Here is a 23,589-nt window from a genome sequence, read left to right on the forward strand (position 1 = left end):
AAGATGAGTGATACTGCTATTCAATACTATCTCTTTTTCAAGTCTGTTTAATTATTGAAATAACAACAGTACTGAAATTACTAAATAACCAAAAAGGAAAAAACGAAGACAGTCCAAACTGAAACACATGGAATCCTATTCTGAGTGAGACAAACTAATAATTTGTTAAGTTAAAGGAAATACACTAACCAGTCTCTAAAATCAAGGAGGTTACTCAGGTTCCAAGTTAAGACTTTACTGTTTGGAGCACTTGCAGAACTGAAACTCAACAGGCTGACAGATAACAGTTTTGTTGGTCATGCAATAGTTTGAAAGATATTTCTCATGAATGTTCAAAGACATTATGTAGCTTTATTTTTGTGCTCTTGTTTCTAGGAGACAGCCTCCTCAGTGGATGGGTTAGGACACAGGAAATGACAGAGTTCTGCCCAAATACAGGAGTCAGAATTTCCTTTGGCAAAAATTTAACCACCACCAAATTACTTTTATTTTTTTGAGCATAGGTCTCATTTTCAGAAGTGATCCAGGAGTTCACATTTTATTGACATTATTTCAGATATTAATAAAGAGTTTTATAAAACAGTCAGTAAGTGAATTGTGTGTTGTACATTTGTCGAGTGCAATCACAACTCAGTTGTGGTTTAAGCCCAGACAGCAACTAAGTACCACACAGCTGCTAAATTTGGCTGCCACACTGAGATGGGAAGGAGAATTTAAAAAAAAAACAAGGAGAGATAAAACCTGTGGGTTGAGATACAAACAGACACAACACCCTGAGACTGTGCCAAGCAGATCCCTGGAGGGGCCAGTGTCTGCTCTCCTGAAGTCCAGAGTAAGGAAAGCGGCTAAGATGGAGGTTCAGGGGAGACCATCCTCTCTTTTCCTAATCCTGCAGAAGAGGACTGCCTGTGAGAGGAGCTGCCCCAGCCAGGATGTGCATTATATTTAGGGAGTCTCTTCTTCAGGAAAACATGGAGCTCTTCCTCATTTCGGGGCACCCTCAAGAGCTTTGTGGTGGCAGCCACATGGTGGCATGCCCCAAAGTGCCTGGCCCTCACTGCTGTCCTGCTCCATCCCTCCCATGGACCACTTAACTGGAGAGCTCCCGGCACTGGGGCTGAGCTGCTGCCCACACCTGCCTGCCACCTTTCAGAATCTGCTTCCCAGGGAGCAGGCTGAAACACTGGTGTCAAGAGTTTTGGGGACCACATCTGGCACAGCAAGGGCAGCTGAGCATGGGGTGAGGCTGCTCAGGGGGACCACAGCCTCTCAGTGCCTTCTGGGCCCCAGAGACATATGCAAAGATTAAACTCTCATAGAAATTTTGATTGGAAAATGCTGGCAGGGGGAGGTGGCTCTTTGGTAGCTCACAAAGGCTGCCTCTGAGCAGAATCCTCTTATCAGAGGTCCCAAGCCATGGAGGTGGCTTTCTGTCCTTCCCCAGCGCTCCAGGGGAGCAGGAGGCAGGATGTTTGAGAGCAGCTCTCTGGTACCCAGAGGAAGACCCAACCCTTGCAGGGCTTTCAGCAAAATCCCCCCTTGGCACAGCAGCTGGCAAAGCTCCAGCCTTCTCCTTCCATGCCAGCAGTAAGACACAGGAGCAGGCTCGCATGTGGCTCATATCACAGCTCGCAACATCTGTCTGCTTAACCTGAGATATGTGGCACCTCCAGCACTGGGCCATGTTCCCGTGTTTCATACCACATCCCCATTAATATTGCAGGGTGCCACACTGCTGCAGGCACTCCGTAACCCACCCCGGAGCTGCGGCTGTATTGCAGGGTGGTGTCAGCTCACGTACCCCACAAGCGCCACCCTGTGCCAGGAGTCATCTGGGCTGGGGAAGGATTGAGAGGCTGAATCTGTAACGGATCCTCACTGGGTGACTGGTGTTTAAGGCTTTGATCTGCTGCTTCTTGATTGTATTCCAGCCCCTTGATGGAATTTCTCACATGTAACTGAGCCCCACTAATCCATCCTGGCCATATATAATGGATGGCGCTGGATTGAAGGAACACAAACGTGGCTGAATATCGGCAACAGATATTCGGCAGCAGTGTGGTGGGTCCCCCTGCCAAAGATCCCCCACTGCCAGTACTTGCACCATGTGCCAGCCAGTGCAAAACACGTCTTGTCCCCAAAACCTAGCGTGGAGGTAGGCACAATGACCAGCTTTGGCCATTCTCTGTTGGCCTGAGGAGCGGGACAAGGCTTGGAGCCAAGCCACCGAGCCACTATTTCCAGGACTGGTGCCGGTGCCACCCACTGAGCTCCAGCACTGCCACTCGATGCTCCGGTGAAATATTAATGCAATGCTCAGTGCGCTCCCTGCCCCAGCGCTGCAGCCGCGGCCTTAGCCCGCTCCAGGGCTGCTCAGCTTCCAGCCTTCCCTCCTGCCTAGTACTGAGCATTGCTTCTTGAACAGGGGTGCAGCTGCACCCACTTTTGGGTGTTGCCCGGATAGAACCCGACCTCCTGCACTCAGCGGCGGGCTCCCAGGTGCCTCCTGTCCCCGGGGGCTGGCTCAGCCCCCCCCCCTCCGCAGAAGGTAAGGCCCCGCTGGGGCTGTGGGTGCCCCCATCCCCTGGGAAAAGCCAGCCCGCCGTGGGCATGGGGCGCCCGGAGAAGAGCTGGCGGAGATGTGGGCGGCCCCGGGCTTGGTCATCAGCTGCGGGGGCATCGCGATGTCCCCCGGGGAAAGAAGGCGCAGCAGATGTTCTGCAGCTCCATCCCGTTTTCTGACGGAAACGCTCAGCAGTGGGTCTTTCCAGGGGAAGGTTTCCCTCAAGAGCTGGGGCGATGTGCTGGGCATCTTCACGGAGTACCCCTTACCCTGTCCTTCCTTGGGGGCCCTGGGAGTGTTGGGAGGGAGGCATCTCCCCTTGCCTGCCCTCCTTCTCCAGGAGGAAGCCTGCGCCTCTCCCCCCGGCAGCCACCCGGCCCGGCTGGGGATGGAGCCCGGCGGGTTGGTACCGGCGGAACTAAAGCTTCGCAAGCCCTCACAGCGAGCCAGGATCCCGGCGCCCTTCTTCACCCACCCGGTAGGTCGCTGGCTCCGCCCGCGGCCCCCGGCCTATCCCCCTCGAGCTGCCCCCCCAACCCCGATCTTCCCGTGACTCTGCCCGCGCAGCATGGAGCGGCCGAGCCGGCGGAACCCCCGGGGCCGGACCCCGCGGAGGCAGAAGTTGACTTCCTGGTACCCACACACGACGAGAGGGGCCGCCCCATCCACGAGTGGAAGAGGCAGGTGATGGTGCGGCGGCTGCAGGCCCGGCTGGTGTACCAAGAGGAGGCGGGCGGCCAGGTACGGGCGTCCCGGGGATGGGAAGAGACCGGACCCACGCTGCCAGCCCGGGGGCCGCCGGCTGACGGACCCTTTCCGCAGAACGAGGGCTCCTGGAGCTTTTCGCCCTCCCGTCAGGCCATGTTGGGCCCCTTCGGGGAGCTGTTGACCGAGGCAGACCTGCAGCATCTGGAACGGACGGTGGAGAGCCTGCGGCTGCGGCGCCGGGGCGAGGCGTACCAGAGCGAGCTGCGGCGGCTGGCGCGGGAGCTACGCGCCCTCCTGCCTGCCCCGCTGCTCAGCATCACCGTGCGCAGCCCCCCGCCCGCTCCCGGGCAGCCGCTGCCCCTCTGGTGTGGCCGCTTGGCGGGCGCCGTGAGCAGCCTGGCCGCGATGCTGGCACACGCCGAGGGGGCGCGGGTCTCCTCTCTCGCCGCTTCCCCCGCCGGTGCCCCCGCCGCCGCCGTCGGGCAGCCCCGAGAGACGGCGGGCAGCCTGGCGCAGCGGGAGATCCGGCAGTACGGGGTCTGCGTCCGCAGCCTCCGCGGGGCCTTCGAGCCCGCCTGGGGGGCGGTGGAAGAGAAGGCGGCCGGAGGGAAAGGTACGGAGGCCGCCAGCGACTCGGGCATCAGCTGCGAGGAGGGGTTCTCCGACGGCGGCGGCGGCGGATCCCCGGGGCCGGGGCCGGAGTGGGGCAGCCTGAGGAAGGAACGGATCGTGATGCTCTTCCTGAGCCACTGGAAACGGTCCTCTGCCTACGGGCCCTCCTTGCCGGCCGCCGGGGACACCCGGGAGGCAGCGGCGACTGGGGAGTGGGGGACGGCCCGCCTGGCGCGGCAGAGGGAGGCCATCCAGCGGCTTCTGGGCGGCTGGCGGGAAGCTGCCTCCCGCCGCCCCCCGCCGCCGCCGCCCCCTACGAGCGCCCTGCTCTCTCCAGAGCAGTTCGTGGTGTTGGCCGGGGGGAAGGCGGCAGACTACGACAGCCTGTCGCTGGAGCTGTTCATGCTGGGCTATTTCCGCATCCTGGAGCAGGAACTGTCTCCCGAGGAGCGCCGCGGCCGCCACCTCCTCTGCTTCGAGGTGTTCGAGCAGCTGGGCCGGCATGGCTGGCATGCGGTGCGCGCTTTCCACCGCGCCGTCACCGACGAAATCGCAGCCGGCCGGCGGCGCTGGCAGGACGGTTTCGAGGACATCAAGGAGAAGTATTTCGGATCCCCCCAGAGCTCAGCCTGGCGGCTGGGGGAGGCTGGAGGAGATGGAGAGGAGATCTGCCGCTACATCGACCGCAGCTTCGCTTTCTGGAAGGAGAAGGAAGCCGAGATCTTCAGCTTAGAAGAGTGATGCCCACCCGCTGGCGGGGAGGGCTGCGTGAAACCGCGGGCTGTAATAAAGGCCTCTTTTTTCTGTCCGAGCTGAGTGAAGCTTCCCGAGGTGATGGAGAAAGCTATTTGTGTGGAAGGGGGACTGCCCCAGCACCCTGACCCCCTCCCACCCTCTCCAGGACCAGTGTTTTGGCCCCTGGGGCGGCCTCACTCCCTGCGGTGAGGCGGCTGCCGCTGCTTATTTGCGGCCGAGGAGGAGTGAGATAACATCCTATATTTAACACATCACAACGATAGCCAGAGGGAGTAGGGACATCGCAGAGACGCCCCCGACGGGAAGGTCGGGGCGATGCTGCAGTAACACCCGGGCTCGTGGTGCCCAGCTGGCTGCAGAGGGATGCCTTCCAAAACAGCAAAGTCACGAGGCGACAGGGATGGGGAGGAGCAGGCAGCTCTGCCTGTACGGTGCCTTTAAGAGCAGGGAGCGGTGTCCCAGTGGCGCCTAAAAATAGCGTGCTGCCTTGTCCCGGCTGTTTCCCGTGTCTCAACAAGAGTGTCCCTCCCCAGTGCCGGACCGCGGCCACTTCCCTCCCGGCGGGCTGGCCGGGGGGCTGCAGAGCCCAGGTGAGAGCGGGAGCGAGCGAGACAGAGCGGGGCTGAACTCACCCCAAACACCACCGCCCACCCCCTAAAAATCGGTGGCAGCTCCGACAGGGCAGCTTCGGAGGAGCATGGGGAGGCCACCGGTGCACGTGGGAATGGGGGGGTCCAGGGAGCACTTCCCTGGTCCCTGCTGGTGCCTGTAGATCAGGCGCTGGGAAGGTGCGGCTGTGCGGAGGGAGGGAGATGTCATCGCCTTTCCCTGGCAGGGGCACCCCTGCCACGCTCCGCGGGGTCTCTCTCAGCCAGCGAGGCACTGCGCTCATCCCCAGCACCATGGTGAGGAATGTGGACGACTTTGACTTCTGCCTGCCTTCACATGCCCAGGGCATGCTGGAGGGGCTGCAGCGGCTGCGCTCCAACCCCAAGTTGGCAGATGTGACGCTGGTGGCGGGCGGGCGGGAGTTCCCCTGCCACCGCGGCATCCTGGCCCTCTGCAGCCACTACTTCCATGCCATGTTCTCCGGTGACTTCGCCGAGAGCATTGCAGCACGGGTGGAGCTGAAAGAGGTGGACGCTGGTGCCCTGGAGATGCTGCTCGACTTTGCCTACACGGGGAAGGTCACCATCAACCAGGACAACGTGGAGGGGCTGATGCGAACCTCCAGCCAGCTGCACTTCCCCACTATCCAGACGGTCTGCAGCCGCTACCTCCGGCAGCAGATGGATGCCACCAACTGCCTAGGTATCTGCGAGTTCGGCGAGAGCCACGGCTGCCCTGAGGTCTCCTCCAAGGCCTGGTCTTTCTTGCAGGAGAACTTTGAAGCTGTTTCTCTGCAGGAGGAGTTCCTCCAGCTCTCCAAGGAGAGGTTGGCTGTCTACCTCTCCAAGGACCAGCTACAGGTGCAGGAGGAGCAGAGCCTGGCTGAGGCTGTGCTGCGCTGGGTACGCCATGACCCAGGGTCCCGAGCCCAGTTCCTTCCTGAGCTGCTGGAGCTGGCTCACCTCGTCTTGCTGCCTGACCAGTACCTGCAGAACCTGCTTACCACTGAGCCCCTTATCCGTGACTCAGATGCCAGCAAGGCCCTTGTCACACGATCCCGCACCACGGTGGGTACCCCTGCCCCAAATCCCACTCCACAAGCTGGTGGCTCAGCTTGGACCCTGATGGTCTTGTCCTGGCCTCTCCATCAGGGCCAGAGTGATGCTGGTGCGCAGAACTCCCCCACCTCACTGCAGAAGCTGGAGGAGGTGCTGGTGGTGGTTGGTGGCCGCGTGCTGGAAGAGGGTGAGGATGAGGACAGGGAGCTGCAGATGCCGGCCACCCCCAGGAACTTTGCCTTTTACAACCCCAAAAGTAGTAAGTGTGCATGGCATGGATGGGGCAACTGTACACCCATTACATGTTAATTAACCCTCCATCTACCCCAAAGCCACCTCTTGCCAAATGATCTGAGGTCAGGAGGGGCGCTGGGGAAAAAGGGGGGCGGGGGGGGGAATGAAACAGGGCTGGCTCAAAAGCATCACCACTGTCTGAGGGGGGAGCTCTTCACTTGGCTCTGCTGGGTTTCAGGGCGATGGATGGCTCTGCCAGATTTCCCCGATTACAACAAATGGGGCTTTTCCCTGGTGGCTCTCAACAATGATGTTTATGTCACAGGTAGGTGCTAGCGCAGGGTGAGTGTCCCCAGAGAGTGGGGATGGAAGGTGAAGGACAAAGATGTGGGCACAGAGCACTGTCATGGGGCCAGGGGCTACCCTCCTCTCCCAGCAAAACCCTCTCCTAGCCCCCCTCTTGGGTGGATCTGGCAGGGGATGGCAGAGACGTCTGGCAGGGGATGGCAGAGACGTCTGCACTCAGAGGGGTGTCCACCTGACCTGTCCCTTCCCAGGTGGTTCCCGTGGGTCCCAGAACGACACATGGTCAACAACCCAGGCCTGGTGCTTCTGCCCCAGGGACGGTGCCTGGAAGCCCATTGCTTCCATGCTGAAAGCCCGGACAAACCACACCAGTGCCATCCTCAATGGCGAGATCTATGTCATTGGGGGTAAGGCTGCAAAGACCCCGCGGGTGTTGCTGGGGCAGGGGTTTGTGGGTGCCCCAGAGCAGTGGGCAGTGTCCTGCCGCCTTGCAGGGACGACGGTGGACGTGGTGGAGGTGGAGCGCTATGACCCATACAACAAGAGCTGGTGTGCCATCAGCCCGGCCCTCAAGTATGTGAGCAATTTTGCAGCAGCCAGCTGCTTGAGCAAGCTCTACCTGGTGGGTTCCTGTGCCGTCAAGTACAATGCACTCACCCTGCAGTGCTACAACCCTGTCCAAGGTGAGAGCTGGCCCTGCCGCTGCATCCCACCAACACTTTCCTGGGAAGCAGGACTGAGGGTGACCCCCCAGACAGGCAAAATCCTGTGCCACTGGGCATGTTCTTGTGGGATGCAACCGGGTGCCAATGGGGCTCTGGTGATGGCTGTGGCACAGGGTAGGGGGCCATCCAGGAGTACAGCTGCTGGCAGCACAGCCCAGACCAGAGCTTTAGTGGAGACGAATCCCTGTGGCAGAGGGGTGAGGGAATCCTGCCTGCCTTAGGGAGAAGCCAAACCCCTGTGACAATGCCACCTCCTCGGGTGGTGGTCTCCCACACCACCACTACAAAAAATATCCCCCCACACACACATTTTTTAATGCAAGAGTCTCATCTGGAATGGGAACCATGGGTGCCATCCTGCCTGGCTGCTCTGTCCCCTCCCTTTCAAAATGCCCCTTAAATAGCCATGGGATAGGCAATGCTTTTTTTGGTCACTGGCAGCTGCATCAAGAGCCAAGGGTGGGACACGCTGCTGATGGCTGCTCCTTGCAGATTTGTGGAGTGTGATCACATCCCCCTTCATCCCCAAATACCTCTCTGCCCCACGCTGTGCCACCCTGCGCGGGCTCATCTACCTTATCGGGGACAACACCAAGAAGGTCCACGTGTATGACCCAGAGGCCAACATCTGGCAGAAGGTAGTGGGATGGTGGGCTGGGGCAAAGCACTCCTATGGAGGTGGGGCAGGTGTTCCCCCCCTGTCAGCACCCCACAATCATACCCTGACTCTGCTCCTTCCTGCCTGCTCATCCATTTGCTCTATTAACCCCTGTGGACCTGAAGATGCCCCAATCATTCCTTCCCTGCTCCACCGTCACCCGCACTAGGTGCATGGCTTTTGTACAGAGTTGCTCATTTTAAGCTGTATTCACAATGCAGAAGCCTACAGGACCAGGGTTTTCCAGCAGGGCTTGCAAGCCTCCTGCCTTGGCACTCTTAACAAAATCCTGCCTGTCCCCTCCACTCACCCCGGGCCCCCCACAGCACCCCCAACCTTGCTCCTATACAAGCACACCAGGGAGATGCTGCTAAAAGCAAGACGTGCCTGCAGGGACTCCCAAACCTTGCAAGGAGGATGGGGCAAGGGAGTTGCGCCTGGTGGGTTAATCTCTTCAGTGGGATTGGGAGCACCCCAAGGAAGGTCCCAATCATCTCAGCAGGGTGAGATGCTTGGAACCCTCACACAGGTGCAGCTCCTCCACACGCTCCATGAGAATGGCGGGATGGTAGCACTGGGCGACCGGCTCTTCGTCACTGGCGGCCACTGGAAAGGCATGAACGGGGACTACCGGGTGGAAATGGAGGTGTACGACTGCACCAAGGACCTCTGGACACGGGAGGGCTCCCTGCCCTGCCTGTGGCTCTTCCACAGCTCCTCCTCCATCTTCATGGACACCTCCAAGTGGACAGAGGCTTTCCAGGGTGACCATAGGTAGTAGGAGAGCCTGCAGCACTGTCACCCTGTGCAGCTGCTCTTTCCCCTCCTGCCTCTCCTCTCTGCCAGCTCAGCTCTGCAGAGTGAGGGGAGACAGAAACCCCTCTGCTGAGCTGGCCAGGGCATCAGAAGCATGTGTATCCCCCTGCCCAGCCACCACTGGGAAAATTCTTTTCCTTATAAACATGCTTTGGCTAACTCTCCTTTCATCTGGTGTTCTGGTTTCAGTTTCTTTAAGAACTGCCTTTTCCCCATCCTCCAAAACCACAAAGCTTTCAAGAGTATTTAGAGGCCTCCTGAAGTGTGGCCTATTCCATCAGACTGGCATTGCTGCTGGTGATCATGGCTGCTTTCCCCATAATGTTGACATGTAGCATGGGGGAACATGAGGGGGATTGGGTGAATCCTCTCTTTCCTGACACCTGAACTTCCCCAGCACTTTGCTTGCCAAGACTGAAGTGTGAGACCTGCTCCAGAGTCATTTGATGGTTTAGCTGTTCTGTGTAAGGTTTCTACTTTTGAAGCATTAAAAATGCACACTGTAGGTTGCGGGGAGCCCCACAGGCCACATAGGGTTTTACATACAGAGGGTCACTTGTAACAGCCAGTGGCCAATCTCCAGGAAGATCGTCCCAGGCTATTGCGTGCATCTGTGTGCCAGGCACTGCCCCTGCACTCACTGGGGGACCCGCTGTGCCAGGAGAGCTGCTCAAGGAGCTACAGCTTCTGCTGAAAGATACCCACCAGCCCTGGGGCATGCTGTAGGAAGGAGGGGCCAAAAGGGGGACCCCAGAACAGGAGCAGGGGACAGCAGAGATGAGGTACCATGGAGCTGGACGGCAGAGCTAGGCACTGTCGTTTTGGGGCCAGGGAAACTATAGAATGGTTTCAGTTGGGGTGTCCAACACAAGAAGGACATGGAGCTGCTCAAGTGAGTCCAGAGGAGGCCACAAAGATGCTTCCAGGGCTGGAGCACCTCTGCTATGGAGACAGGCTGAGAGAGCTGGGCTTGTTCAGCCTGAAGAGAAGGCTCCAGAGAGACCTTGGAGCAGCTTCCAGTGCCTAAAGGGGCTTTAAAGAGAATATGGAGAGGTATTTTTACAAGGACATGTAGTGACAGGACAGGGGTGAATGGCTTTAAGTAATTTCTCTCTCAGCAGATATCCCTGCCCAGCTTCCCAGCAGCAGAAACCAGGTTACTTGTATCACTTTAACTTCCCTGCAATGTATTAGCAGCAAATGTTTACTGGCAGAAGCCATTGTCCTTTGCAACTAATCTTCAAAGCAGAGCAATATCCTGATAACACTGCACATCCGATTAAAGCAAATTCCTTCCCCATGGTTTTCCATACCAGGCATTCCCTGCCCATGGCACAGGGCCCAGGCTGTGGGCACCACAGATACGCTCCCTGCTTCATCTCCGATAGCCATCTGAGGCAAGGACGGGCACAGGTCTACATGCCTGAGCAAGGGCTGCAGGAGTGGTACCCGGGAAGGCTGGGCATGGGGCAAGGGAGCCACAGAGTTTATTTCTTAGTAGCACATAAGCTGTGCCAGCAACACTGCGAGACAGCCTGAACTGCACGTGGCTCTACATTCCCTGAGGGATCCAGGCACACAGGCAGGGGGGAGGCAGTCTCCTTGGGCTGGACCTTACTCAAGATGGCTTTCCTGTGTATTATTTTCCAAGTTGGATTTGTGTTTTTAAGTTTTCATTTTTTTATAAGAGGGAGGGAGGAGAAGAGAAGACAGAGAAGGACAAGCTGATGCTTCTCTCGCCAGCTCTTGTGCTGGACTTAAAAGGTGCCTCCTGGAGGGAGCACCAGAGATGGGTGCTTGGCTCAGCTCCCACAGGACAGCACACACCTCTCCCTAAAAGCTGTGAAAAGCAGGGAGGTGAGAAGGGAGGGTGAGCTGCCCTTCCTGAGATCTGCCATCAGGGTTTCTTTTGCCACGGATTGACTAAACTCTATGCTGCTCCATCTTGGCTCTCCAAATCTGTCTTTCAAGAGCAGAAGCAGCAGTGCAACCTTACATCAGAGTATGCAGGAATATCTGGGAGCAGAACAAGGTGGCAGTGGCAAGCACTACCTGATGTATGTGCTGGAGGCCCACTTCCTTCCTCAGTACTCTACAGAAGTGAAGAGTTAGTGCAAGCTAGGCCGAGTGAGCTGAAGCGTTAGCATAAACCCATGAACTTTAGCTTAACTGACTTCTGCTGTAGCACAAATGGATGAGATGGTCAAGCCACCTGTCCCAAACAACAGGATAGCTTTTGTGTGCTCAAGAAAACAGACAGCCTAGGATCCAGGACCATCTCCCAAACCTTCAGGGAACATAGGGAGCAGGAAAGATACAAGGAAGCCTCACAACCCTGCACAGAACTATGCACAAAATGGCAGATACCACAGTACCAACCTCCCTCTAAGACTGCACAGTTTCTCATGCAGATCAAGGAGGCTGGGCAAAAAACCACAGACACAGTGGCTCATCTCCCTCATTGCACCTCTGACTCACATGATGGGAAAGTTGCATAATCTGGAATTTATGTTCTTTGGGAGCCCATTTGGTTTAGCTTTCACTCTGTCATTTGGTCTGAAGCCAATATTTCTCTGGAAAACAGCACACTGACTCTGCAGCAACAGCTGGTGGAGGAATGGGGACAGGATGAGATACCAGACACTTAATAGCAGCAAGTACCTAAAACCCGAGATGCCTGCTCCTCAAATAGCACACAGACAAGCACAGGACCTGCCTGTATCTCAGCTGCCTGACAGATCCATTTATTGAAAACACTTTCCCAATAAACATCAGGAGCAAACTCCAGCAACTTTTGCTGTATCAGCAACTGGGACAAAACCCCATTGTTTTCTGCTAACAGAGGGAAGGTACACTGCTGCTCTGAAAGCAGTGTTTCTATCACTCAAGCTGCATTTAACCTCACAGCTCAGCTTCAGAACCAGAATATCTCCTTCCCAGCACTAAGACAGCCCACACCACATCCCGAGTCAGTGGCCTTGGTACTGCACAGTCCATACGGTACAGCCTGACTGGGAACTCCCACCGAGTCCTAAGAGCTCATGACTCTCCCAGGGCCTCATACAAAGCTCAAAGTAATGAACAGCAGAACTACACCAGCTGTCAGAGTTCATGCCCACAGATACCTGCTCTTGCTAGCACCTCTGCCAAATGGATTTATTTGGTTTGCCAAGACATTGAAGGAGGGTTGACAGAACAAGAGATTCCCCCGTAGGCTGATCCACTCTGGCAGACACTTAAAAAACATGTTGGCCAAGTGAACTACAACTATTAGAAAAAAACCAACCCAACTTTATTTACACTGAAGAACACCCAGCAGGACCCTCCCTCCCCTGGCCACACATGCACACACCCAGACTTCTCCCTTTCCTTACATCCACCAGAAGCTGGGGAACCTGCTGCCGCTCCTCATCTCTCAGTGCTCTATCCGCACCACCATGACTGTGACATTGTCCGCCGACCCTCGCTGTACTGCCTTGTTGGCCAGTCGGTTACATGCAGCTTCATACCTAGCATCTGCTTCCAGCTTCCCTTCTCTCATCTGGATGTTTTTATCCTGGTGGGACAAGGAAAGACAATACTGATTGCTCCCAACAAAGCATGTAAGTGCCCCAAATAAGGACAAAGTGCAAAACAAGTAAGGACAACCTCAGGTATAAGGGAGGATATCCGGCAGAAGTACATTTCTGCAAGTCAGAATCATTCTATTCCATGTGCCCTGCCTTGACAAGCCCAGCCCCCAGCTGCCTTCTCCTCACCTCAAGGCAGGAAACAATGAAGTTTACAGCTTCTTCTGGTGTAAAGACTTTAAAGAGGCCATCACATGCTATCAGAATGAACCTAGAAATCAAGCAGAGACAAGTTCCAAGGCTGAATCTTTGGCACCCCAGTTACAGGAAAATCCCTCCAAGCTATTTTATGAGTACCCACACTCCAATCCAAATGGAAGGTGCTATAAATCTCATCTGAAAATCTGTCAGAAACACCAGATGTCCTCTGGTGCTCCAGAATCTACTACTCACGGAACTGAAGAAATTCAAAGAACATGTCAAAGATCCGAGCAACCAATATAAGACCTAGAACAAGACATCCTGGCAGACCCATTGATACTGCACCATTAGCCAAGGCCATATACCATGCCCTGCTGGAAACCTTCATTATTTCTTTTCGACTGCTTCTTTTCTTTAAGTCCTTTTCATTCACCTAGTTCCCTGTGAAGTAGCTAATGCAAGGAAGTAAGAGAAACACAGCCAGTATGTGCACCACTTTAAATCCTTCACATTTCCACACCCCTGAGGTATGCAGTATCTTAATTTAAATAGAAACATTCAAAGGAAAACCAAGCAGCTTAACCCAGAAAGAGAAGCATAATTGTGATTGGAAACTTCTGCCACAAGGTACTCCTGCAGGCTGCAGATGGTTGAGGGGATACAAAGGCCAAGACCAGGAGAACTGAGTCATGGCTCCTCATCAGAGGATGGGGGAGCCAGCCTGCTGTGCACTCCCTGCCTGCACGGGTGACTGCACTAACCAGAAGCCCTAACCACAGTTATCGGATAAGGAAAACCTCAGGCATCCCACAGAGGTGTCCAGCCTGCCAGAGCAGCGCCTGTCTCCGAAGACATAGTTTCAGAGCTGATGCTCAGAATATCTCTAGAAATATTTTAGTGGATCACTTGATATGGAACTCTAATCCCAGAAAAAGCAGCAGTACTGGGTTACATTCTCACCTCAGAGGGCCTGCAGGGTCATACTGACATAAAAGCTCACAGCAATTTGTCGTTGCCAATCATATGTTAGAAAAGTAACTCAAATCTTCAAATATCAGAGTCAAATGCAACAGTGTTTGCAGGCAACACAGCTGCTAGGAACAACTCTTGGACAAGATGGGGATCCAAGGATTGAAGCCTTAACTAACTGCTTGAGCAGTGGTGTGTAAACTTATTCAGAGAATGAAAGAAGTCTAAGGCTCATGTACGTTGTCACCGCTGCAAGACCGGTTTCTCCAGCAGAAGCCTTCACAGTATCTTGGCAGGGTAAGGCAGCAGCATTATCCCACTACACTAATAAGAAACAGGAGCAGAGAGACAGCAGCAGTAAGAGCATCTTCTCATTCTGCACGATCTGAAGTGCCTTGGGAGTAACCGCAGAGCACACAGGGTCGTGCAGCTGAGCAGACCTAAGACACAGCCATCCCCCCTCTGTGAGGCACCCTTTACCTGTCATTGTCTGTGAGTTGGCAGCGTTTGATATCTGGCACAGAGATAACACCACAGTGTTTGTACTGGCCATCCCCAATGGAGCGGGAAACCTCCAGCACTCCCAGGACTCTTCCATCCCTGCATAAGGGAAGAAAACATTGAGAGTCCTCCACACACATGCACATCTCACTGCAATGCCTGACCAGGACATGCTTCATGGTGTGTTCAGCTGCCTCCTACAAATCCTGACCCACTCCCCCAGCAAGTTCCCATCTTCCGTTCAACGTCTCATTCCCTTTCTGCACATTTGTGTGAAACTTTGGGAAACAAGTTGAGAGGAGGAGGAAGAAATGCAGTTAGGAGAATTCAAGGCTGTTTTCCATCTCCCTGCCCTAACTCAAATCCTGTTTGGCCTAGCAAGCCAGGGAAATAAGAGTTATATGCTGAGCTGAATTCCTGGAGGTGGAGGTTTGAATTCACAGATTATTTTTTGGCAAGGCATCCAGCAGACTGCATTTCAGTAAAAGCACATAATGGCAGCAGGCAAGACCATGTCTGAGCCAGCAGTCCCTCTCCTGTGCTCTGCCTATCAGGATAACAACCACTATAGACTGGCTCAGCTATGGGCAGTTCCAAGGAGCAAGAACCATGGCACTTCCTCCTGATCATTTAGTCTTTACTAACCACTGATTACAGCAACCAGTTCTGTGAAACCCAACTTAAAATTCTCCTTAGGAAGCATTTCTGCTTGCTAAACTTTTCCAATTAACTGAGTGCTGCTCCAAAAGAAGCAGCTTCCCACACTCCACCTTTCCAAAAACAGAGCATCTTCTTCCCAAAAGGCTCTTCTGTGCACCCTGGAAAGAAAGAAGCTCATTCATCTCAGAGTCTAAACAGCCCCACTTAACAGAAAAGCATGTCACAGAGATTTGATACTCATACGCCATGCAACTTTTCTCCTGGGTCCAAAATACTGAACTGTAACCAGTGGGAAAGGCTCCCAGGCAGCCAGGGAGATGTTTCCCATTCTAAAAAGAGCTAAGAGACACTGGCCCATTTCTTTCCTGTATGCAAAGATAGATCAGTACTAAGCATATGAAGCAGCATTTGTTCTCCAGAGATAAGGGGAACAAGGCACTCTAGACACAGCAATGTGACAGAACTGAACCCACTTCTCGCCACAGGGCATTCTGCCTCTGCAGGCACCAGGGTACTTCACCTGTACAGAGTTCTCTCTTGTGACAATACCGTTAAATCAAGAAACAGCATTCACAGAAGGAAGAAAACCTAGACAGAGAAATCAGACACACCTGTTGTGCTCAGCATCAGCTGCCCAAGCAGCCATGCACATCCATATGCACAGGAATGTTAATATATATAATGTTAATATATATAACATAATCCCACTATGGCTCCAGAAACCTCCCTCCTACTGCGGGCCTCCTCAGCACCTCAGCTAACCCCCAGGAGAGCAACGCCAACCAACATCAAACACTTTTCATGCCCTCTCAAACCATCACCGGGGAAAGGTGATGCTGCAAGGAAGTGAGTTCTATCCAATGCCACAGTGTGAAGTAAGCATTAACTTCTTAACAATCAAGTTCAACTCTGTAGGTCAAGCTTAAGCATGTGCATGCTTGCATCACGCTGCCAGGCTTTCATGCAGGCTCCCGCCTCTGCAGCACACCACCTCACTGCCATTGTAAGCCCCTGGGAAACAAACTAGCCCCTATCAACCAACTCAAACCACTGAATCCTTAAACACCTCAGGCACTGCTGTGCCTCCCATAGGCAGCAACAGATTCTCTCCATGCTGTCACTACCATGAGTGCTGGGCACAGGAAACTCCAGAAACTCAATGCTCAGGCCCATAGTTGGGCCAGGGTTTAGATCTGCTCACTCACACCGTTTAGGCATTTACCTGACATTTCCTCCAGCTTTCTGTATCCGCATACGCTCCTCATACTGGGTAGGGTTATGCTCCTTACTGAGGCTTAAGGCTGTATGCTTTTGACTGCCTTCATTGTAACGACACAGAATCGCCTGTGCTGACAAAAGACCTTTGTGAGCAAACAACAACAAAACTACAGAAGAAAGTCTTGAGAGAGAGAGCTGCAAATTGTAGTGAATGGGGCTACATTTACGTACTGTTAGATATTTAGCACCATCAAGAGAATGCTAGCACATTAGTTGTTTTATGGGAGACAACACAGTTGTCACCCTGCACTCAGCCAAAACAAGATGCTTTGTGGGAACATATAGGGAGCACCCAGGCAAAACAAGATGCTTTGCAAGAACATTTAGGGAGCTCACAGCAACTGGAGCATCCCACACACCTCACCCATCAGGGTGAATAAAGCTGTTGGAAGAATAAAGGCTCCAGCAGTAGGCTTCCTGTTCTGCTTACCCGGCTGTCCCCGAGGTTGGCTATGTAGAGAGTGTTGTCGACAGCTAGGACACAAGTAGCTGTGGAGCCATCCTTCCATGCTGGCTTCCTGAAGGGAACAAGAATGAAATTATTAAGGAGGGAAAACAATGTTTAAGAAATTAGTCACAGAGTGCTCCCAGGGTACTCAAGGAAGTTTTATGTGTATGCGTGTGTGTGTGTGTCTGCATGTTGTGAAGCGTTGTGTGCCAACATGCTACAGTCAGCTAGCACAAGCCCAAAGCAGCTGCCTCAAGCGGCTACGGAAACTGTTGATGGTGAATAGTGAGCTGGACAAGAACAGCAGAACTGCAGAGTACCACCTTCTAAATGCATGGCCAATGCCCAACTGGTTCAAATACTGCCAGCCATGCTCCCCACACCAGCCCTTCCTCATACTCGGCTCCCAGGAAAGTTCAGCTGTGGTTGGAACAGGCTCAGCCCCAATGGCTGCCCAGAAGCTACAGCACTGCAAGCAAACAAGTTCTCCAGACTCCTCAGAAGGCTCCTCATTTGCAGTAAAGGAAGGCACAGGCACAACTGCAGCAGGGTTGCCTTCCTTTTTGCTTTAATATCCCTTCCTTTTTCTCATAGTACCCCTGCACACCTGCCTCTGTCCTCATAATCCCACCTCAGCAGCAACACCACCCATTCAGTCACTCTCCTGATATTTCACTTGCTGTAGTTAAGCTTGTAAGTCTAGAGCTCCAAGTAAAATGAGAAGCCTTTCTTAGATTACAGATGCCAGACTAGTCCTCCCCACAATTAAGCCCAACTACGATGCCACTCTACTGAAACTAGCTTTGAAAGACTGATTTATAAACATATATAATCCAGTTTTCCTAACTTCGAAGGTGCATCTGAATGAAGAGCGTTTATTTAGTCAGCAATACAGCTATCACTAGAAATCCTTTGTAGTGCCTTTGTCATAAATCATATTTCTGACCAAATGGAGACTAGTTTGGGAATGACACTGTTGTGACAAACTCAAAGAAGCTCTTTTCCTTTTGCCTGGTCAAACTTATTTATCTTATAAAAGACTGAGCCAGTCTTCAGTATACTTAAAACTGAAAGTTTGCAAGGAATCTCAGAATTAGATGCATCACCAGGCTCTCAATCTGCATTAGAGGTGCACTGGGAGAGTGTGCGGGGAGGGAAACAAACAAACCCAAACATTTAAAGGACTGGTAGCAAAGTGACTGTGTTTTAAATGCAATCCACATCTCCCCTAGTTCACACAGTTCAGCAGAGAATGAGAAAAGGTAGCTTGCTCTCAAAACTCAGCTGGAAAGTGGGCTGGCATTTATCCCATTGAAAGTAGCTGCTGTGCTTTTCAGCTTTGTTTCAAAAGAAACAGCTTAAGATGAGGAACATTTTTCTTCAACATCTCCGTTTTCAAAAGATGCGAAGAAAGCAAGATTTCAGCTTACATTGGGAGAGTTAAGTCTTTCAACACACAGCATTAAAAACAACCTGAGAGATGTGCTCCAACCTGGCAAGCACACACTTGCTAACAGGAATGCGGCTCTAAAGAAAGCTGCACACAACAGCCAGCAAAGTACTGCTCTACAGATACCCTCTGCCACACTTCGAAGCCATCAACACAGAGATCCCATCTCAGGCAGTAGGGGATTAGCCACTTCACCAACATGGCAAGTCTTTAAAAAGAAGACAAACAAGATGCCCTGGTAAGGACAGAAGTGCACTCTTGGTCACATTTTGTCTCCTTCCTTTACTACAAAGGTGTATTTTGGTCTAAGGGGTCCTACAGACTGCTTTCCACAGAGTAAGACCAGAACATGCCACGATCTAGCTTTAGCAGGCACTCAGATGGCACAGTTGCAGCCTGGCACACCTATGTTTGGGGTTTTCCCAAAGCACAGACACAACTCAAAAGTTTCCTCTGCCCTGCTCAAAACTAAGGTCTGTGAGATGCACGCAAAGAAATACAAATGCATGGGAAGCATTTACACTTACTGGCTGGATGCCTGCTTTAGAAACTCTTCATCTGTGTGTTTGAAGGTATCCAAAAGGCATCTCTTCACAGTTTTCTCCACACTGGCTACCTCACCTGTCAGACAGGGAAAAGAGCAACTAAGTTCCAGCTAAAACATATCTGACCTATCCGAGTCTCTCCCTTCACCCACTCAATATGCAGTCAGCCAGTGCATCTCTCAGACCCTGTGCACAGCAGCTAAGGTACATCCTGGGTTCACACTACCAAAAATCTGTGCACTAGTATGTATGAAGAATTTAAGACACATCCCTCTCCCCCACAGGGATATTTTCATGCTTGAAGCAGCACTGCCAAAACTGGCAACAGTGCATCTCACACTTGTTTAGTGGTTCACAACTGGCTACTTGTACCCTTTTGCCTAAAAGGCTTCCAGCCCTCTTCCCCAGGAGACAGAGCAGTCTTGCAGTAACTCCCTGGGAATAAAGGATAGGAACTGTAGAATGACACCCAAATAAACCAATTTCCCTATCCACTGCAAGGCAGAAAAGATGATGGTTGTCCTACAGCCCTAATTCCAATTCTCTCACCTTTAGGAAATTTCTTAATCAGGTTCTGGTGCATGTTCTGTGCTGCAAATTTTGAGGCTCGGACTCCCCCATGGCCATCAAACACAGCAAAGTATGAGACACGTGTGCTGTGAGGGAACAAAGTGTAGCAGAAAGGGGCTAAGAGAGACAGTTAGGCAGACAGTGGGATCGAGCACATTCATCTCCATAATGCCCTGTCCCGTGTTAGCCAGACTGAGTAAATACTGTTCTCCAAGGCACAAAGGTAGCAAGTCTGTAAACTCACACATTCAAGCATATGCCTCACCTCAAGGCCACTACAACTCCCCAGCACTACACAGACATCAGCCTAAGCAATCCTACAGTTCTTTCCATGCCTAAAATTGTTGAAACCATTCTACAGACAAGAAACTCGGATCCCTCTGAACATTAAGCTCTCAGGACAATTACTAGTTCAGAAGCTAGATCCCATATCAGGATGGTCTTTGAAAGCATTCCTTTAAACACACACACTCCCCCTTACACACACTTGTACGTGTTTTTTTGCTGAAGGATTTCAGCTTTTCAAGTAAAAGAGTTTCTCTTCTTTAAGCATTCTCCAGTGCCACAGTTAAATGGCACACTTAACTGTGAAACACACTGTAAAATCCCTAACATAAGGCCTCATTACTTATAATTAAATTGAGGGTCTCTAAACACCCATGACGACACTTGGCTAACATTAGGCTCAATATCCAGAGTTACTGGGCCCTCACAACCCTTGTGAATTCAGTGACCAAATCCACTGAGCATCACTCAAAGGGAGGTATTTGCATACAGTAGTCCCGTGATTTGCACAGAGCACAGCTATCCAGGTCTCCCAGCAACAAGCCCAAACTATACAACACGACACAGGTGTAGTCAAGAGCATGAGCTGCTTAAAGCAAAAAGGATCCTATCATGGGCTTAGCTGAAGCAAGCTGGAGCTCCTTCACCCTTGTGATGGCTGCCATCCACAGCTTTATTCTGACAGTTGTGGCACACTTACATTTGGGAGGGCAGAGGCTGGCATTCCTCAGTGATATCATTTAAGATGACATGTGCATCCTGCATGTCTTCTCTTTCACCTTTCCTCTCTGCCACATAACCCTTCAATCCAAGAATGCCCACTGACCCTAAAGGGGAAGAAAGCACACACATGCAGGCAAATCAAACTCCACCATCTTCTCAACTCAGGCTAAAAAAAAAACAGCAATCTGTGATCACTTTTCAGCCTTCAGAACCCTATTCTGACATTTGTAACATGGGATTTTAAGTGACCCCAAGGTGAGCAGCTATAAAAGCTGCTTGCCCCCATTCCGGCAGGCAGCTATAACCAAGCAGGACTGCTGGGCATCAGACAGGGCTCTTACTAAATGGTGTGGGGAGAGCAGGGGAAGTGTGCGACTGAACCTGCAGATTAACAAAGCACGGCATGACAGGCAGGCACCTGCACTGAAGTCAAATGCCCTATGTATAACAGCAAGTCTCTTTTTTAGCAGCCACCCAGTGGAGAGATTTGTGGATGTGGCAAAAGAAACTGGTGTGGCTCTAGCCTTCCAGAAGTTTCACAACCAGTACCCCGTTTGGCAGTACGGTAACTTATCCTGCAAAGGCTGAGCTGCTTGCTGCTCAGCTTTTGCCACTTCAGCAGGGCTGGTAAAAAGACCTGGGTGAGGGAGGCAGAGTGCCAGGGAGCAAGAAGGGTTTCCACAGACTGCTCCAGCAGTCTGTTCCCTACAAGAGGCTGAAAACACAAGCAGACTGAAGAACCTTAGCTTTGGTCTGGACTTACTAAGCCCAATGTCAAAAGTACAAATTAAGTACATTTGTTTTCAAACTGTCTGAAAACCTTTACAAACTTTCTTTTCCACAAGTTCTTCCCTGCCATTCTTTTCTTCCTCCTCCAAGGACTTTCTCTTCTCCCCTTTCCCGTGGCTCCCTGCTGACGAGACCTGCTCAGTAGCACTGGAAGCTGAAAGAAAGCAAAAATGCAGATGATTGAAATCTGCCAGCTCTGTTTTACTTGCATGAATTCAGCAGCAACTCCTTTTTATACCGAAGCACTCCCAGGGGTGCAGGCTGGCACTCTCACACAGCATTAAGTGACCAGAGTTAGCACTGAACAAGACATATTAACTGCCCACAAATGCACACACCCAACTTCACTCAGCATGTACAACCCACAGCACATATTGATGACTTGATCACTTTACATTACATGGCCTACCTCAGGCACAGCACAGCTGTGCTCAGCTAGGAAGCTGCTGATTCTCCCCACCAACCCACATTTTGTTTCTTAGCTACCAGCCTTTTTTGCAATTAACTGCTAAGGAAGTTAAACCATGTCCTGGGCTGCATCAGAAGGATCGTGGCTAGCACGTTGAAGGAGAGGATTCTCTCCCTCTACTCTGGTGAAAACCCCCTGCAGTCCTGCATCCAGCTCTAGGACCCCAACACAAGATGGATGTGGAGCTGCTTGAGCAAGTCCAGACGAGGTCACAAAGATGCTCTGAGGGCTGGAGCACCTCTGCTATGGAGACAGGCTGAGAGAGCTGGGCTTGTTCAGCCTGGAGAAGAGAATGCTCAACAAAGACCTTAGAGCAGCTTCCAGCGCCTAGAGGCCAATAAGAAATCTAGAGAGGGACTTTTTACAAGGGCCTGCAGTGACAGGACAAGGGGGAATGGCTCTGAGCTGAGAGAGGGGAGATTTAGATTAGATACTGAAAAAAATTCTTCCCTGGGAGGGTGTTGAGGCCCTGGCACAGGTTGCCCAGAGAAGCCCTAATGCCCTGGCAGTGTTCAAGGCCAGGCTGGACGGGGCTTGGAGCTACCTGGTCTAGTGGAAGGTGTCCCTGCCCGTGGTCAGGGGTTGGAACTGGATGAGCTTTAAGGTCCCTTCCAACCCAAACCATTCTGTGATTATCAAAATAATAAATTAAAAAAAACAACAACAACAACAAAAAAAACAACACAGGAGGAGAGTAGCTGCTCTGCACACATGTGCCGATCTGATAAACCCACTGGTTTTATCCTGTCTATCAAAGAAAAGGGATTGCACTAGTTTCATCTCAAAATGATGCTGATGCAGAAAGCATGCAAAGCCAAAATAATAGAAGAAATAGGAAATAGAGCACCCATACCTGAGTCAGCACTGCTGGCTGGTGGGAGATCATCAAAGAGGAGAGGTCCTTTCTGGGCTTCCTTCCCTGTAAGGCACCAGGACAAAGTAAGGATCCACTGCATGCACTCAAGGGGTGGTTTCTGGAAGGACTGCCCTCCAGCTGAGCACAGGTGGGGTGACAGAGGAGAGCCTTGGCTACCTTTTGTCCATCTCTACTTTAGGCAGCTCCTACATGTGCAGGACAACCACTTGCTAGGGGATGATGTGAACTTTTATCTTGAGAACAACTTGTTTGTTTGGTTTCTAGCAATCCACACAACCTGTATTACCACCCCTCACCAGCCAAATTGAGATATTATAGCATGGGAGGGGCCAAAAAAGCACCAACTTATTTCAGGTAACATTACAGCTCTCCACAGTCCCACGACCCGCAGCACCGCAGTGAGGGGAAAAGCTCCAGCATGGCCTAAATCTTACGGATAACACCCTGCATCCGAACGAGCCCCAGGGAAAGAGAACAGCACAGAAACCCCACCAAAACGAACCCAAACCGAGTCATCCCCTCCTGCAGCCGCCTCTTCACCCGCCCCGCTCCCTTCTCCCCCACCCCTCAAGCGCTGGGAGTCCTCAGCTATCACCGCCCCGGTGCTCGCGCTGCAGGTGCGGCCCGGAGCCGACACTTCGCCCGCAGAGGCTCGCTGAACACAGAGCGCTGCAGCAGGCCCGGCGGGGCCGCGCGGCCATGCCGTGCCGTGTCGTGCCAGGGCGAGTCCCGGCCCCGCGGCCCGGCGCGGACAGGGCAGGACGGGAACTGGGCGCCCGTCGCGGGGCAGCGCCCGCTCACCCGCCGCCGAGCAGCCGGGTTCCGGGAGGTCCCCAAACAGATCCATCGCGCGGGCAGCGCCGCCGCCAAGGCCGCTTCCCCGTGCCCAGGCGCCGTCCCGCCTCTTCGGGCTGACAATCTCCTCTCGCAGCCAATCAGCGACCGCAGATAGACCGGAAGTAGGCCCTCGACGGGGCGGGAGCGGAAGGCCGCCATTGGCTCCGCCCCCCAAAGGCCTCTGTCAATCCCCGCAGAGGGAGGTGCTGCTCCCGTCAAACACCCCCCGGGCTGCCGCTGCTCCGCCAATTGGAAAGCGGGACCTCTGTGCCAATCAATCCCGTTGCACCCTCCCTTTCTTTTCCAGGTTGACCAATCCCGCGGCGGGGATGTCACGCCCTCCTGTGCCTAACCAATCGCTGGAGGGGGCAGG

General features: G+C 52.9%; 3 protein-coding genes across 7 annotated transcripts; 2 read left to right on the top strand and 1 right to left on the bottom strand.

Annotated features, from left to right (window-relative positions):
• The first annotated feature begins 2,937 nt into the window (after positions 1-2,937).
• Positions 2,938-5,053, top strand: ESPNL (espin like). The gene is made up of 2 exons (XM_062611091.1): positions 2,938-3,041; positions 3,131-5,053. Exons 1-2 carry the CDS (start codon positions 2,952-2,954, stop codon positions 4,622-4,624), a joined length of 1,584 nt encoding a protein of 527 aa, XP_062467075.1. The 5' UTR covers positions 2,938-2,951; the 3' UTR covers positions 4,625-5,053.
• Positions 5,054-5,100: 47 nt separating this feature from the next.
• Positions 5,101-9,205, top strand: KLHL30 (kelch like family member 30). 5 transcript variants are annotated; one of them, XM_062611088.1, is made up of 8 exons: positions 5,101-5,229; positions 5,538-6,315; positions 6,400-6,565; positions 6,779-6,865; positions 7,098-7,253; positions 7,341-7,529; positions 8,064-8,209; positions 8,759-9,205. In XM_062611088.1, the coding sequence occupies exons 2-8, from the start codon at positions 5,542-5,544 to the stop codon at positions 9,005-9,007; spliced, it is 1,767 nt and encodes a 588-aa protein (XP_062467072.1). In that variant the 5' UTR covers positions 5,101-5,229; positions 5,538-5,541; the 3' UTR covers positions 9,008-9,205. The 5 variants fall into 5 exon arrangements, with proteins under 5 accessions (XP_062467072.1, XP_062467071.1, XP_062467073.1 ...); XM_062611087.1 differs by having other exon boundaries at positions 5,129-5,229; positions 5,475-6,315; XM_062611089.1 differs by having other exon boundaries at positions 5,157-5,229; positions 5,511-6,315.
• A 3,115-nt stretch (positions 9,206-12,320) lies between these two features.
• On the bottom strand, positions 12,321-23,339 carry ILKAP (ILK associated serine/threonine phosphatase). The gene is made up of 11 exons (XM_062611092.1): positions 23,181-23,339; positions 22,356-22,421; positions 21,065-21,187; positions 20,222-20,348; positions 19,216-19,322; positions 18,649-18,742; positions 16,654-16,741; positions 16,168-16,289; positions 14,265-14,384; positions 12,804-12,885; positions 12,321-12,601 (listed from the first exon to the last, which is right to left on the bottom strand). Exons 1-11 carry the CDS (start codon positions 23,224-23,226, stop codon positions 12,461-12,463), a joined length of 1,116 nt encoding a protein of 371 aa, XP_062467076.1. The 5' UTR covers positions 23,227-23,339; the 3' UTR covers positions 12,321-12,460.
• Positions 23,340-23,589: the final 250 nt, after the last annotated feature.

The sequence above is a fragment of the Pezoporus occidentalis genome, unplaced genomic scaffold, assembly GCF_034315485.1.
Source record: "Pezoporus occidentalis ecotype Australia unplaced genomic scaffold, CSIRO_AGI_Poc_V1 ctg151, whole genome shotgun sequence".
NCBI lineage: Eukaryota > Metazoa > Chordata > Aves > Psittaciformes > Psittacidae > Pezoporus > Pezoporus occidentalis.